At 36.8% G+C, this 16,511-nt stretch overlaps 2 protein-coding genes across 25 annotated transcripts in view; one reads left to right on the top strand and one right to left on the bottom strand.

Moving 5' to 3' along the window:
* EPB41L2 (erythrocyte membrane protein band 4.1 like 2) overlaps positions 1-8,428 on the top strand; it is a 114,273-nt gene extending 105,845 nt beyond the window's left edge. For all 24 annotated transcript variants that reach the window (XM_032681335.1, XM_032681330.1, XM_032681329.1 and 21 more), the window contains 3 exons: positions 1,387-1,467; positions 4,150-4,288; positions 7,195-8,428. In XM_032681335.1, the coding sequence (XP_032537226.1) occupies positions 1,387-1,467; positions 4,150-4,257 (189 nt within the window). In that variant the 3' untranslated portion in view covers positions 4,258-4,288; positions 7,195-8,428. The remainder of the gene's footprint in view (positions 1-1,386; positions 1,468-4,149; positions 4,289-7,194) is intronic.
* Positions 8,429-11,716: 3,288 nt separating this feature from the next.
* On the bottom strand, positions 11,717-16,218 carry SMLR1 (small leucine rich protein 1). The gene is made up of 2 exons (XM_032681351.1): positions 15,978-16,218; positions 11,717-12,627 (listed from the first exon to the last, which is right to left on the bottom strand). Exons 1-2 carry the CDS (start codon positions 16,108-16,110, stop codon positions 12,473-12,475), a joined length of 288 nt encoding a protein of 95 aa, XP_032537242.1. The 5' UTR covers positions 16,111-16,218; the 3' UTR covers positions 11,717-12,472.
* Positions 16,219-16,511: the final 293 nt, after the last annotated feature.

The following is a 16,511-nucleotide window of genomic DNA, read 5'->3' on the forward strand; positions in this document are numbered from 1 at the left end:
GTTATCAACACCCTTCTAGCTACCAGTGCAAAGCACAGCACTGTGAGAGCTACTGTGGGGAAATGAACTCCAGCTCAGCCAGACCCAATGCACATGCCTAACCAACACAGTTCTGAACTCGTCTTTGAATTCATAACACCTTTTTCCAAGAAAATTACAGGAAGCATTGTTTAAGGTAAAGAAAAGGGAAGAGGGAAACAAAGTGTGAATTTAGGATTTTTCTCCCTCCCCCAAAACACAGAAGTTTCACAACATGGCAGAATTGAACAGTAATTCATTGCTCCCTGTCTAAAGATGGAAAGTTGTATTCACAAAATTAGTGGGAAGATAATGTTGGAAAGAGAATCACATGAAATAAGGAATCTCAGAATTGGAAATGCATATGCTTTGCTATACATGCTAGTTAACAGGTCCTTTTCGGTCTCCTACTCCCTTTTGGAATCGTTAAGCCACCACCTTTTTAGGAAAAAGTCCTTAGTAAATTTAACCACAGTTTTGAGGGGAAGTTTATATTTACTTGTCAAGTTCAAATGTCAAATAATTCTGCTTTTTGGAAGGAACAACTAAAGAAAATAGTTTCAGTCTTCTACTAAAAAAATTACTGGGATTACCATGATGCAGCAGATCCCTATCTGTTTTAAATTGATGATAAGTGGTCGGTACCAAGATTTTGAATTTTCTAAACTAACTTCCTGTTTTACATCCCGAACTGTTCATTATTGATGAAGGGACCTGCGAAAATAATTTCAATATTCTAGTGGTGTTTTTAACAGAGTGATCTCGGATCTTGTCTAGTATGGTGAGAATATTTAAGTAGTAGTTTATTCTTTCCTCATATACAGGCTGAGTAAAAAGAAAGGCAAACAATGTTATTTCTGTGAGAATTTTTTTATAAGCTGATCAATAGAGTAAGAAATTAAGAAACAAAGCACAAAATTATTCAGCAATGTGAAATTGGTTGAAAATATCTCACAAAGATCCTTGAATGGCAGGATTGAAAAACAGATCGTCTTTGTATTTAAGGGCATAGGATTATGACTGTGGAAAAACCCATGATAGGTCAGTTGAAATAAAAAGAGAAGACTGCTGAAATTTCCGTATTGCCAGATTTATATGGTGGAAGAAGTTGGAATTAGTTTGTCAAACATGAGCTCCAATAACAGAAGTAATTCTTTACTGTTTGATTTTTCTCAATTTTAGCAATTGCTGGAATGTGACTAACTGTGTAACTGAAAAAGGAAAGGGTGATTTAGCACTAAGAACATTTATTACTAATTGTAACTCAGACACAGAAATTTATTTGCTTCAGTGCAGCAGAAAGGTGCTCTATTATTCTGTGGAAGTACAGAATAATTAAAAGGATTTTTTTTTTCGTGCCATCTGTAGATGGTAAAAGGTGGAGTATCAGAAACAAGAATTGAGAAGCGAATAGTCATTACTGGAGATGCAGATATTGACCATGATGAGGTGAGTATGTAAACTGTTAACACTTACAATGTGTTTTTTGTAGTCCAGTGACATCTAGATGATATTTCAGAAACCTGAAATAAGAGAAAGTTAGAGAATAAGAGGAATAAGAGGATATAGAAAGACCCTAAGACTGTTAATTGTGCCAGAGTTAATAAGCAGTCATGTTTTGTGAATAAGGAGCCTTTTGAATATAACTGAAAAGAAAAAACAGCATTTGTAAATTTGCGTCACAGGTCATGTGAATGGGGTTTTACTATTTTTAAAAGATTGCTTTTTTTGGAAGAGACCCAGTTTATTTAATGCAGCTTTTGCCATTGGGAAGAAGAGCATTACTGAAATAATCTTATTTTGATACGTTAATCTGGATAGATGGGAGTCTTTACTGCATTGTGTCAGCAATATCTGAATGCAGCGCTCATTTTGACTGAAAGCTTTGGAATACATTAAAGCATAAACTGCTTGAATTTAAAACTTAGTTTTTGACCTATATTTGTAGAAATATGTGTAACAGAAGTGATTGTTGATCTGCTGGAATCTTATGTAAATACGTTTCATCTCCATAGTGAAGCAGTGTTTTACAATGTGTTAGAAACTAAGGTTAAAATCATTTCTGCATGCCCAATTAATAAGGCTGAATTTAAGCAGTATACAGGAAAATAATTGAGAAAATTCAATTTTCTAGTTTTTGTAGTGATGATTACACAATTTTTGTTTCATCTAAGAAACTATGGTAACAGACACTGGATAATACAAATGGAAAAGTCTACTTTCTGCATAAAGTTGCAGTGAATCCATTTCTAACTTTATGAAGGCTACACAAATCAACATAACACAACAACTTCTGAATTGTAATATACTGAGAGTTCTCAAGGAATTTATTTTCACGTTTTGATTTGCCTCCAGAAAGTGGCTCTTGACAAGTTGAATCTCTTCTTGAAACTCTTAATTAAATGACAGAACTGTTTAGCATCAGGTATGGCTCTTGTTTGCCTTGACACACTCACTTCAGATGTCTGGAAAGGTCTCAAATACCTTTAGTATACCAGACAATTCTCTAAGCCCTTCTTTATTTTAAAATAACTGAGTAATGAAGTAAAAAAAAAAAAGAAATTATAAAAAAAGGAGTACAAAATACAATTTTAATCACTGAAGTTTAAAGCAGCAGTGAGCAACTTTTAAGAGATTTAAGAAATATCTACCACTTCAGTGAATATGGAGCTCCTTAAATGCCCAAACTATATGCTGGATGTTTTTTCTTTTGTCTTTTAGCTCCCTACATCACTAAAACAGTTTTCAATAGGAAAATAATACTCTACTTTGGAGTTTCAGAATACAAATACTTGTATGAAGTTGTTGTAATTTAACAGTTAGAGACAGGGTTTTTCCATTGTTTATGGTTTGATGATAAACACTGATTCTTAAATCTTAATAGGCACTTTTTTAGAAATCTCATTTGTTCTACAGAGTTTACACTCAGCATATTGTAAAAGAGAAGCTAGTAAAATATAGTTGGGATTAATAATTCAACAAACATTACTAGTACCCATGTACCATGTATGTACCACATGCATTCTGTATGTATTTCCTTAATAGGACTTCAAATTCATTATCATATGACAGGGTGGCTAATGTTGGTGTTTTCAATGTCTCTTCAGGATTTCTTCTCTCCTTAACACCTATAGCTCAAGAAATTGTCACTTTTCTAAATTAAGATAAACCTTTTTGTTGCATTATATTTTTCTTGCTCCTCAGAGTATTTTTGACGGGTTTTTTTAGTTGTGGTTGATACTAAGGTGAATAGTGAGCTTACTGTTGCCTCAGAATGCCTTCCATTGTCTTCTGTTTTTTTTCTTGTGTTAGGTTCCAGCAGTAATACAGCTCATGGAAATAAGATGTAGATGAGGGCAAGGAATAAAAGGTCCCCGGTGCTTTTTTGCCTGTTTTGAATCAGAGACTGCTCTTATGTGATTGATTGTGATGTAGAATAGACTATTACATTTCAGTTAGAACGGACTTAAAATGGTCATCTAGTTCAGCTGTGTATATTGGTACGTCTCTTCAGAAGATAAAATTTCTTAAAATGTGGAGGAAGGATTATAAGAAACTGAGTAATGCTTATTTGCGCTTCCCTGAATTACGCTAGAGAAATTTCTCTTGAACAAAGAGAAAAATGAGGTTCTTATACTGAGAAAGAAATTTCTGTTATGATCTCTTTCTAGAGTTTCAGTACCATACTTAGTATACATTCCAAAGAGTCTTTCTATTTTGTTAAGGAAACTAAAGGGAACTCCTGTTTTTCCATCCTGTCTTACATTCTTGTTAAGGCTTTGTTTGCTAAATCTGTTGCAGAAGTTCAAAGACTTCTGAGATATAAGAATACTTTTTTCCTCCTGAAATGAGCTAGAAAAGTTATCTTACAATTTTATGGTTATTTGTTACTTCCCGGAAATCTTGGTAAATTTTTAGTATAGTGGGGTGGGGTTTTTTCCTTTTGTTTGGGTTTTTTGGTTTGGTTTGGTTTTTGATTTTTTTTTTTTACCCTTGATCCCTTCTCAAGTTTAGGAGTTTACACTTCTGAAAAATTATGACCAGATTTTCCAAAGCTACTCTGCCCTTCTCTGAATCCACATGAGTGTCCTTTTGGTGTTGTTGAGTTCCATATTTCAAATACATTTGCAGGCCCTGGCACAGGCAATCAAAGAAGCCAAAGAGCAGCACCCTGACATGTCTGTGACAAGAGTGGTGGTGCACAAAGAAACTGAAATTGCTGAGGAAGATGAAGAGTAAAATAAAAAATGTCCTCAAGCAAATATTTCAGGTAAGCTTATATATATGATTACCATAGGAAAATTTAACATCAGTTTTCTGTTGCATTCGTGTCTTTCAGCTGAAAAATATGGGGTATCTTTGAGATACGCTATCAACTAAAGTTGAAACAGGTCCTAATAGAAGACTGTTAGTGTAAGAATTTTTAAGTCCAATCTGACATTAATTTTAGTTGCAAATGTTCCTATATATGTCTCCCAGTCTTGTCACAGTACTCTCATGGCGTTTCCTACAGTGTTAGAAATAAAAAAAAGAAAACCAACAATACTGCCCTTTTCCATGTATTCAATAGAAGGATCAGAATGAACACTGAATAAATCTGCTGATGCACTTTTTATAGGCTATTGTCTTAAAGCTCAGTAACTGTTTGAGGGTGTAAAGCTTCAGATTTCCTTTGTTTGTCACACTGTTGATATGAGACTTAAGCTTCAGGTTTTTTTCAAACTTGATGGTGTTGTTAATTGTAGATTCAGATTCAAGAAAAAGGTTTTGTGTGGGATGGTTAAATATCAATGTGAGAGATTTATAAAGAAATAAAGTTTAAAAAGCAGTGGTTTAAGTCTTCGTGGTGGGACTTCTGACTTTTGCTGACAAGCCTCTGTATTTAACTAGAAGAGCAGAGGTGTTATTGGCACACCTCAAGAGAGAGAATTGTTTCAGTACAATTGCAAGCCTTTATTATGCGCTCTGATCAATGTTAATGTAGGAGGAGACAAGGTAAAAGAAATACATTTTGTGTTTTTTAAGGAAATTAGAGTAGTCATGATTCTTATTTCCTCAGCTCGGCATTTTATATAGTGGTGGTTGTAGCCTGTGGACAAGAGGTCCTGTGGAGGCATGCATTCCCTTAGTATCAAGTGAAGCTTTTTACCAAAGGAAACTAACTGTCAAAAATTTCGACCTGCAGCTTTAGCAGACTACTAGACATCATGAGCACAGTCATGAAGTGCCAGGAATATATGGAAAATGAGACACTGACTTGATTCCAAATTTGATGTAACCTACTATAGAGGAGGATATCTTTCACAAAATCCTGATAATTCCTTATGTTGAAAAGTCTGCTTTATTCCTGTGCCTGAGTTTCCTAAGCGATAAAGATTTTACTTTCAAGTATCACTTCTGGGATCCAGAAGAGAAAAGATGCGAGCAGCAGTTTGAGAGGATATGAAGTGCACCTATTGAATGCTGTTCCATGGAAGATGACCATTATCAAGGAATTGGAGTCTTCCTGAACTAGTCTGATGCATATTTTCGGCTGAAAGACATAGACTAAAGCCTTAGTTTATTTCATCTATCTACAAGTCTCTCTTTTCTTAACATCCAGAGGTACCTATGTGTGGCTGGGGAAAGGGAGAGCTAGTATACGTTGCCAGCTGTTGACATGTGTATGATCCGTTAAGAGACTGCAAGTGGTGAGGTATTAGGGAGAGAATTTTTCTCATCTGCTGGCAGAATTGTTGGGTCTCATTACTGCACATTTCATTTCTGGGAGTTTGTCCTGAATTCCTGCTATGTGCAGCACTGCATAGAGCAGCAGTGTTGAATGCCATGGAGAAGCCTGTGAGGATAAGAGTAGGATGCCTATTCTCTGCCTGTGGAAAGTTTATCCACCTTCTCTGTAAAAAGTGGTTCCAGTTGCCTTTCCTGACCTCATAGAGATTGTGCTAGAACTACAGTGTTTGTTTTGATAATGTGTGTTCAGACAGTATCTTCTGGCCAGTTTTCCTCTGAGCTTCTCAGAGTGTAAATTTACATCATTTTCCAAGACGTAAATCACAGTGGAACTAAGTTTGAGCTGCCTGATAGATTTGGTCAGTTTATTGTGTGTTTGGAAAAGAAATGAATAATTTTTGTTCATAAATGTACAAACCAGGTAAATAACATGGATCAAGTTTGGAAGTGCTAGATCAACACTCATTTGGATATTAATGTCATAGCATTAATACTTTTTAAAATTATTTTCACATTACATAATTCTAGAAACTGTGGAAATAACAAAGGATGTGGGGGTTACTTGTGAGAAAGGATTGGGAAGAGCACCAAAAATGAGGCAGCATTCAAAGAGTTCCTTCCATTGTCTGAGGGTAGGGGTTTTACATCTTTTTTTGAAACATACATTGTGGAGTTGTGTTTGCAATGTATCGGAGTGTGTCAGATGTTCTTGTCTGAGTTTGCCAATTACTTTACCAGGCTCGTGGTCTGAAATGCTTGCAAGAGAATAAAAGAGAACATTTCTTCATGCTGCTTTGGTATCTGAGGCCTGGGGGCTTGTTTGACTGATGATGCCTTTCAGTTAAACATTAAGGAAAAGATTTAGTAGTCTAAACAAACACAGGCCACCTGAAGCACCTTAAGTATCTGTCAAGAGCCTTTTGCTCTCCTGTAGCAGCAACTAAAGGGCAGATGGGACTGCAGAAACAGCTCTAGAAATTGTGCTTAGGCAGTGGAGTCATGCCACAAATTTTGAATAGTTTTTTCTAAGGTGTTGAAAGCTCTGCCCTCGTGACTACAGCAATATTGTTTTTGTAGATTTCTTTTCTCTAATGAAAGATACTGCATTCTGATTCTGAGGGATTACTAAATAGAACAAGTACCTTCATTTTTTATTTATGCACTAGGTTATGGATTAAAATTTTCAGTAAATGGTGCAAGAAGACACTATTAAAATAACATGAGAATTTTGGGGAGCAAAGATTAGTACTTGAAGAAAGAGTAGTACTGTTTGCCTCATGATTGAAGTGGGTTTTAGTCAATGCAACATTTTTTTTTTTATGAAATTACCTTCTTCCCCCCCCAAACCCCCTCTATAGAAAAAATTACTTCTTGACTCTGAAGTAGCATTCACATAGTATCTGTGACGAATGGTTATGTAACCTTCTGCTTCATTTTCTCTTCCAGAAGTAAAAATGATACTGACCACGAAGGACTGTGTAATCATTCCAAGTCATCATTACTCTACCGAATCCACCAAGGCTAGCAACGATGACCAGATATTCACGACTTAAATGCCAATACCAAACTCCATTTTAACATCTTTGGTCTATATTCACTTACAATCTTTCTTGTTTATTTTTTATAACCAATTCTTAACAATCTTAGACATTTTTTTTAAATGAAGTTATAGAGGGTATGATCTTCTTTTGCACAAATACTTGTGTTTTTGAAATTGATTCTTAAGTATATGAAAGTGAACAAAAGAAGCTCAAAGGCATTGTTCACTGGAGTAGGTGGTAATTGTGCAGGAAGGAGGATCTTTACTAATTTAGATATAGGGTTTTTTCAGATATTTCAAGTGAAATCTCTTACTGGAGTAATTTACAGAATTTTTTTCAGACTATTCTGGTAAATATAATGATATCACATAATTAAGTTTTTTATAAAAATACAACATTTGCTAAAATTTGAAAAAATATATTTCTTTGAATAAATTTTATACTGGTATCTCTGTAACTCTTTCTGTTCTAAGGTTCTCCTCTCTGTGGAGCAGAGATGGTATGGCAGTTTATAGAGGAGAAGGAGTTGCAGACACATTTCTTCTGACTGAGCACTGTGTTCTTTTTGCACTTTGGTGCCAATGCTCAACTTCTTGCAGACTTTTTTGCTGTCTGCAGCATTCCAGATAAGGAAAGAAGGACGAACAAAATATCTTTCTCTTCTTCCAACAAGAGATGATCTAGGCAGCTTAAAACCGTAGTGCTTTTTTTCTTACTGTGTCCCAACTTCAGTACTTCCATTATTTGAATACATGTGTAGAATGCTCGCTTGCTATTAAACTCACTGTCTCCGTGTTAGAACTGACATTTCTGTTACAGAGAAGGTATACATTTCACATGCTTCCTCTAATGGTTAGTGCAGGTTTTTAGGATACTGAGTAAAAGTGTAATATGGACTCCATTCATAAAGTAATAAGAGAGTACCATCAGTTGAGACTGCCATTGAGAAAACCTGTTAATTATATTGGGGTTTATTTTTAATTTGTTCTTGCAGAGGGGTTGGTTGTTTGGGGTTTTTTTGCTGTCAACTCTGTGTATAGTTAAAATGCCAAATTAGATTTATAGCAGCTTGAAGTTGTATTAAGTGATATTTTGCTTTCTGTAATTCTGTTATAAAATAAAGTTGTTTATTCTCTGTATGACTTTTGGCACTCAGACATAAGCTTGGAGGATATTTAAAGTGAGCAGATTACTTATAAGAACCACAGTTCTAGAAGTCACAGAACCTTGAATAGCAGGGATTAGTGCAAGTGGTCTGCAGGGCTGCCGGAAGGGTGGCACAACTGCCTGGCTCCTAATACAGATACTAAAGTATCAGTGTTTTTAAGACATCTTCCAATAAACATCCTGGTTTCTATAGTTTAGAGAAGAAATCCTCAGATGCCAAAACAGAGGAGATTTGGACATCGCAGTAAAAGTTAGCCTCAGTCTGCAAATGGACATACTATGATCTTCAGATAACAAAACACATCTAAAGCTTCTCCCTACATTCTTTTTCTCTTCTGAGCAATGTATTTTTGGTGTTAATCTCAGTTTAGATGGCTACCATCTGTCAGCATGCTTGCATAACAGAAGTTCTTATTAGTTTTGACTTTGTATAATTTGGATAACATAAGACAACAATAACAGAGATGTTGATTTCTATACACATATGGGCATTCTCAATCACATCCCACATTACCCAGAAAAATAGCAGATAACAGGTTCACCTGCTTTTCTTCAAAACCTCAGATGTTCTACCTTTCTAAAGGGGAAAGAGAAACCCACTGAGCCTCATAACATAAGGGCGTTGTTGCAACACTGTAAGAGGGTTGTTGAGGAAGTGGCAAGTTTGGGATATTTAAGTGTAGGTAAAAATAGACACACATTTTTAGGGATGTCTTAGCAGATATTCCTACAAAAGGATGTAAGAAAAAACCATATAAAATCTTTAAGGTATTTTTGATGTGGTGTAGTATTAGTTGTAGATCTTGTTTGATAGTAGGAAAGCATATTGAATTCCTTATTGATTTGGACCATCCTGATTAGTTAGACATGAGAGCAATACTTTTTTGCAATTGTATTTAATCCCTAAAACTGCAAATATGATATTATTGAAATAAAGGTGTTTCACTGAGAGATGTCTTTCTTCAGATACTAATGAGAACCTTTTGTCAGGGAAAAATTTTTAGTGTTTTCAGGTCAGCATAGCTTGTGCACAGTTGTTGCTTCCATTGATTAAATATGTACTAATTAAAGAACCATTGTCATGCAGAAAAACATAAGCTCAAAGTGTGATCAGTCCTAAAAATAGTCAAGTTTTACAGATTCTGATTGTACATAATTATTATTAATTGTGCAATTTTGATGAATTTTCATTGTTACTTTTTTAATATATGATATATCTATAGCAAAAACTGCAACATGCAACAAAAGAAATTGTTCTCAAGGCACTTCACAAGCCAGCTTTATAATACATGGGCAATTTCAAATACAATTAAAGGGCCATTCAGCAATTAATTCTGCTGAAATACTTAGAAAAGCAAGTCATGTGGGTCCTACACAGAGTACTGAAATCATGATCACCTAAGGGTTTATAATGAATGTTGGAATTGTTCTACAGATTGTTTCCTAGATAAAAGTTTCATAAAGGACAAACATGCAAATCCAGTGAGAAACTTTTAAAAAACCAAAAGATTTATTGCTCAAAGCAAAGAGCAGCTGTAGTACAAATTGTTTCTTGTAACATTCTTCTATTTGACAATCAAGCTGAATAAGAACTCTTAGTTTGGCCATAGAAGACATCAAATAGATGTAATAAAATTAATACTGTAACAGATGTCAAGAGTCTGTGAGATTTGATGGTGAACAGAATGACAACTCACTATACCTTTGGCCAGGATGCAGTGGAAGCTTTTCAGCTTTTAGGCATGTTAACCATGGAAGTGGGTTACGTGGAACTGCTGTTATCCCACACTGTCGAACTGACTACATCTGTGGAAGGTTTGAAACTTTGATTTTCAGGCTGCTCGGTTGTTTGGGATTTTTATACTGCACTTGAATAAAGATACTTGGAGTAGTAATACTTGTACAAACTACAAGCATTAAAAATATGGATAATTCTTGTAGTGTTAAATCCTACCAGAGTTTCTGGGGGTAAGTATATATGAATGGCTGTACTGGACCAGGCTAAGTGATTAACTCTCCCACGTCCCTGACTCTGAGGCTACTGGTAGTTGCCTAGGGGTGTGCGTAAGTATAAATACTGTACTACAAAGTACTTGCCCAAATATTCTTCCAGCTTTCAGCAATTTTTGAAGACTTACTGGTCTATCAGTCTTCTGTATTTATCTGCCTCTGGATTTTTGGCTAATTGCTTTTTGAAAATTTTCTCTGGCAGGCATTTTAACCATTCTGTTTCTTAACCAAAAGGAAAAGAACCAAAACCACCTTTCATGTCTTTTGAACCTGCCCCTGCTAGCTTCATCTGACAGCATCATTGCAGATACTAGAATAGACACCCAGCAGTCATTCTCTCCAGTCATTTCCCTGCCAACAGCTATTCCACAATTCTTTATCATTTTATCATCTTTTCTGTACCTTTCCAACTTAAATGTTGAGACTTTAAATTCTATTCTGGGAAGTGAAGAAGGAACAGTCACAGGCAAGAAGGTTTTAAACATGCTTACTGTTTGGATGGAATGGAATACTAAGTTCACATTATTGCTAGTGACAGGAAGACAGAGTACTCCTCAGTAAAATCAATAATTGAAGACAAATTATTTCCTTGCAAGTACTCTTTCCATACATATATTTAGATAAAGCTTTTACAATTTATCTAGTCAAATACTTAGTTCTATGGTGTTATTTAAATACTTTTTTTTCCTTTTTGAAGGAATTATGTAGGATACAATGATGTGTTTCATGCCAGTAGCATGAAAGCAAAAATATTTCTTGCTGTTATTCAGTAATGGAACTGAAAACAAGAAGGCCTGAGAATTTTCTTTACATATTAGTTACTAAGTCTTGAATGTCAGATCCTCCTACATGTTTGCAATTACAGCTCAATAAGCAGTTGTGTCAAAGGCATCCACTGTATCTGTGTGGCATTATCTTTGGTATCCATACCACCATTTTAAGTTAAAGTGGTATTAAAGAGTGATGTCACTTCTTGACATTTCAGATCTCTTCATTCTTAGACACTTTGAAATTAAAAAAATCAATTATGTAATTCATGTAGTATTAAAATGGGAGAGAACTGTTAGGTATAGTAAAGGTACTTGCTCTTTCAGCCCTCTTCATTTCTCATAAACTTTGATAAATTACAGGTTTTTTTAAACCTGTAGTCATGGCCTCATTAGTGTTTTCATAAAATGATTCCAAGGAGTTCTTAAAAGTCTGTGAGAACTGAAATTGTGCAAACTCACACAAAATCCATTCTGTTCTTGCAGGATTGGAAATGACAAGCAGCTTTAATGGAAGTTAATTACAGACAGGAATCACTAGCAGAAAGGGACAGTAAACATCAGGGAGAGTAATGATAGTCACTCATTCTTCATCAGTTTGGGTTTAAATTTGAGAGTCAGAATTGGAGAAGCCAAAAGGCAATAGAGCTTTCAAACAGTTTGAGTTGCATTTTTGTGGGTTGTCTTCCATAGCCAATATGAGGTACACCATTACTGTATATTTTGCTTCCAAACTTTATGGAAAGCATATTTTATAAAACTTACAATCTTTCCCAAAGTGTACAAGCTAATAAAAAAATCAGTTCCCCTTCATCACTCTTTTCAATTTCCTGGATGTCAGTGCTTGATATGACCTCGCTATTTATGCATCTTCAGTTTATTAAGACTGCCTGCCTTGTGTGCACCAGGCTCAGCTCTCTTAGGAGCTCATTACATGGCTTTCTTCTTGGTTGGCCAGGGAAGGGCTCATGTGCAAGGTGCTGTCCCTCCCCCCAGATCCTGTGTAGTGTAAGGGAACTGATACAGCTTGTTGCAGGAGGTCTCTTGTCTCTGCTGATGTGCACAAAGTACCACTTGCTTGGGCCCGTGAGAAAGCAAAACGGTTACAAGAACTTTTTGAACGGCAGCAGCCATTTCATTTGTACAGCACAGCACTAATTTCTTCTCTCTGTTTTGTTTTCCTCTGTGGTATTTATCTACAGTTGGTTATTTTTAAACTTGCAGACCTGAGTACTGGGTTTAAGCTTGCTTCCTGAGACGTGAGACTCCCTTAAATATCCTTGAGTTCTTGTATTTGTTCTCTTTTTGTCCAGATCTCCTGGGTTTCTTCCACTGTCCACGGTGATTCAGGAGGGCATTTCTGGGGTCTTGTTCCATGGCCAGTTCCTCATCAACTGAAAAATAAACCAAACAACACAAAAATTCCATAAGAATATGCTGATTTCCTATGGCGAATTTTTATAAAGAAAAGGAACTAGCAAATATTAGTAAGAACAAATTTATTGAAATTGAAGGTGTCCGGTAGCACAGTAATATGTTTACCCATGTTCCTAGAAGAAAGTCTTCCAAGTGTGAGATTGGAGCTGTTACTATGCCAAGTGAAATACCAACACAAACTATTTACATCAGCAGAAATACTCTGTTTTCATTTGCTTCCATCTTTCAATCAGAATAAAATCGTTAAACAATAGCAAGGAGTGTAGTTAGCTTGTACAGGCAATTCATGTTCTACTTCACTGTGGCTGTGCTGTGAGAACTTCAAATTGGCCTGATCATTCTGATGCTGCCTGTGGTACAGACGTGAGAAAAACCCACATAACTGGACATCTTCAAAACAGGATGGTGCTGTTGGAGGTTTGGAGATTATTTCAAGAGAGATGGAGAAAAAGAAAAGAATTATAGAAAAAGCCGAGTTAGCATAAAGCACTTGTCATTTCTCGTTGTTCAGGAGAAGTATGTGCTGTTTTGTTTGTTGATTTGGTTTTATTTATAAACTATCTCTGTATTGATATATTTATGCAAAGCCTCTCTCTTGCTGCACAGAGAAAAATTAAGTGTTCATTCAACAACAAAGCAAGACAGCCTTGCTTTTAGTGATGCAAATTTCTCTTTTTTTTTAAGACATCTAAGGAAATAGGTGCCTAAAGCCTGCTGAATTTCTGATGTTCTGTCAGAGAGGGAGTTGGTATTTAAAGGAGTCTGTTCTCAGGGTTATCTGTGGTTAGTTTTTTCTCTCCACCTGATGGTCTTAAGCTGAAGCTGGTTCTGCTTGCTTGCACAGGGAGAGCTGCTCAGGATGTTTTGTGTGAGTTGGCTGTAGGCCAAATCAGTAGGTTGGACTCTTGACAGCTCAAGAAAAAGAAGGTCTTGGAGATAAAGCTGGGACTGTGATGCCCTAAGTATTAAATAGAGAGGAATTCATCTCACATCCTCTAGAGAGTCCCAGCAAGAACACTTGTGACCTGCAAACTGAGCGTCTCCTTCCCTGAGGCACTGAAAAGCCACATGATTCCCTTCAAGCTTCCTTCTCAGTTGTGAGAGAAGCACAGCAGCAATATTCCTATGGCAAATGTCTGCCAACTGCTTCATTCACCGCTCTCTTACAAACCTTGATTGCTAATCTCAGAAAATTTAGGAAAGTTACTTGCTTAAACTCCTTACAAATACAAAGCTAAAATTTCTGTGCTTTAAGAGAAGCAGGATTTAACATCTGATGCTGTAGATTATTTACATACCTGCAGAAAGTGCAGCTAATGAGGATATGGGTGCTGTGAAAGAAGGTAGGACAATTGATCATGCATCATGAATGTAAATGTCTGTGTATTTTTTTCAGATATGCTCTTCTGGCTTAATGAAAGTATTGTCTGAGCCTCAGCAAAATAACTGAACTGATGGAATCTGTAACCCACCTACTTTTCCTGTTTTGCTTGATCCTAGCTGGAAGAGCTGCAAGAGCATCACCAGGTAAGAGGTGATGCTCTTGCATCAGTAGTAGCTCAGTATTATTTAATAGTAACTAGTTTCTGACTATCACATATGAGCACACAGATGAATTTTACTGAAAGGGAGAATCTGTGCTTATCAAAGGCAATAATTTCATTAGCTTCCATTTCAACCATTTTCAAGCTCTCAGTACTTAGCCTTCCTATTCCTTCGTAGATACGGAATTGTATGATGTCTTGGCACTGCACTGTTTTTTGGTTGTTGTGAAAAACTCACCTCCTTGCTGTTAAGGATAATCTATAGCTAAAGGCAGGGCTGGGTTAGGCATGCAGAACAGCCTTCCCTAGTAGATTAATTCAGCATCTGAAAGCACATCTTGAACAGGAAATGTTTGAATTTTTGCAGCCTGAGGGTAACTAGTGGTGTATGCTCATATAAAAACAAACACCCTTCCTCTCTGTTAAAGTCTCAGATCTAAATGCCTATTATACAAAACAGGAACTTAATTTATTTTACAGTTCTGGGTACGTGTGGCTTTTCTTACTTTTAGAACTGTTAAATGGCCTAAATTTCAGGATTTCAGAGGACTGCAGGATAGAGCAAACTTAACGAGTACACAAATTACAGTGCTTGGTCTGGTATCTAAGTAAGGTTTCTTTCCTAGCCTTGCACTGGAGGGCAGATCTGGTCATCTCCTGTTGGGCTGTTGCACCCTGGGGCAGCTCAGTGTGAGGGCATCAGCTTATCTGCAGAGCCCTGAGGTCAGGAGTGGCCTGTCTGCCCCAGTCAGGTCTCTGCTAGAGCTGAAACATGCAGTGTGAGCATTGTGGACCATTATCCCAGACAGGATTCTCACCAAGTTTCTGAAGCATCTGAAGTTTAACAAAGAAAATCTAGGCTGTCATCTTAGCTCTCCCAACACTCCCTATGGGAAAAAGGGTCAAAAGACAGATAATCTGAGGAACAAGCTTAGCCCAATGTCTGCGAGATGATATTTTGGAAGGGCTGAAGGAAAGAAAGGTTGAAGACTCTAATCTGAATGTGCCCCAGGGCTGGCCTTGGCAGCTGGAACCCTAAAACAAAAGCAGAACATATGTGAGTCTGCTGCTGCAGCGGAGACCCAAACCTGGAGGCCATGAAGATCATCCCATTAAAACTAGATGGTCTGTTGTACAGGGTTTTCCCTTCTGGAACAACTTGCCTACAACAAGTGAAGCCCAGTTGTGCTCTGTGAGCAGCCTTGATTTGCAGTACACAGGTGTGTTGCAGTCACTGCACATTTGTTTTGGTGTGGGTGTTTCTTGTTTTAGTTTTACTCTGAAGATGGATTTTTGAAGTGAGTATAAGCTGATTTAAAATAGAAAAGGCATCATGGCCAATGTGCATTTAGGGACAAAGTAAAAGCAAATACATACTTTTGAAAGAACACAGACATGCCCCCAGTAACCAACTTACTTATGGGTGTAACTGCTGCTGCCTGTCTCACTGAAGACTTGCGCAGTTCAAGCACAGAAGAAAATCATCTGTACTTTAATTGCCCTAGTCTTTCTCGCCATTTTGGTTGCCCCTCCTATAGTGCAGAACAGTAAAATCTTCTATAGCATGGTATGTAACACTATGGAGTTTTAAGTGAGGGTTCTAAACAAATACCTGTGATATTTTTCAAATAGAAAATGGTCTAAAATGCAGTACAACTTCATGAAATTGTTTCTGATCATAGTTCTCTTCAGTTTAGTTAATGGTACAAGCGAAAGTTGCCTGTTGGATGAGAAGCTTTCTCTGCCCCCAAGTCCTGACTCACCTTCCCTTAATTTGATCCTGAAGTAGGCAATTAGCAGCAGCAGGAGTAAAGTCACAGGCATAAAGATCCCAGCAAAGAGAACGTAGCCAGGCAGCTCCCTCAGAAACACCGAAAATATGTAACTCACGCTCATTTTCCTCTGTGGCAACCATGCCAAGCAAGATCTTTAAGATCTACAAGTTTGGACCTTATTTATGCTGCTTTTTTCCTTTCCCCTCCCTCCCCTGATCTGCATTCTGCCCTTTGCTCAGGCCATAATCTCTTTTTGGACTTTGGACTTTGATTTGTTTGTGTAGGCCTGTGATCCTGCTGGGATTGGAGTTCACCCACAAAGTTACTCAACAACAAAGTTTGAAAGTGCATGTTGAAGTAATGTAGGGCTTTGAAAACTGTGGATATGTTGGGCTGGGCAGGGCTCGATATGTAAGGCTGCTGCCTTTTGAGCAGTATGGGTTCTGTCATCTGCAAACACTACAGACCATTTTGAATAATAAGCACTCTCTTTCTAGATATATTATTAATTTTATGGTAGAT

This window comes from Chiroxiphia lanceolata, chromosome 3, assembly GCF_009829145.1.
Source record: "Chiroxiphia lanceolata isolate bChiLan1 chromosome 3, bChiLan1.pri, whole genome shotgun sequence".
NCBI lineage: Eukaryota > Metazoa > Chordata > Aves > Passeriformes > Pipridae > Chiroxiphia > Chiroxiphia lanceolata.

Coding starts and splice junctions, on each gene's coding strand:
- SMLR1 (XM_032681351.1), bottom strand. CDS start 16,110: ATGAGCGTGAGTTACATATTTTCGGTGTTTCTGAGGGAGCTGCCTGGC. Junction 12,628..15,977: donor CAGGATCAAATTAAGGGAAG/GTGAGTCAGGAC, acceptor TTTATTTTTCAG/TTGATGAGGAACTGGCCATG.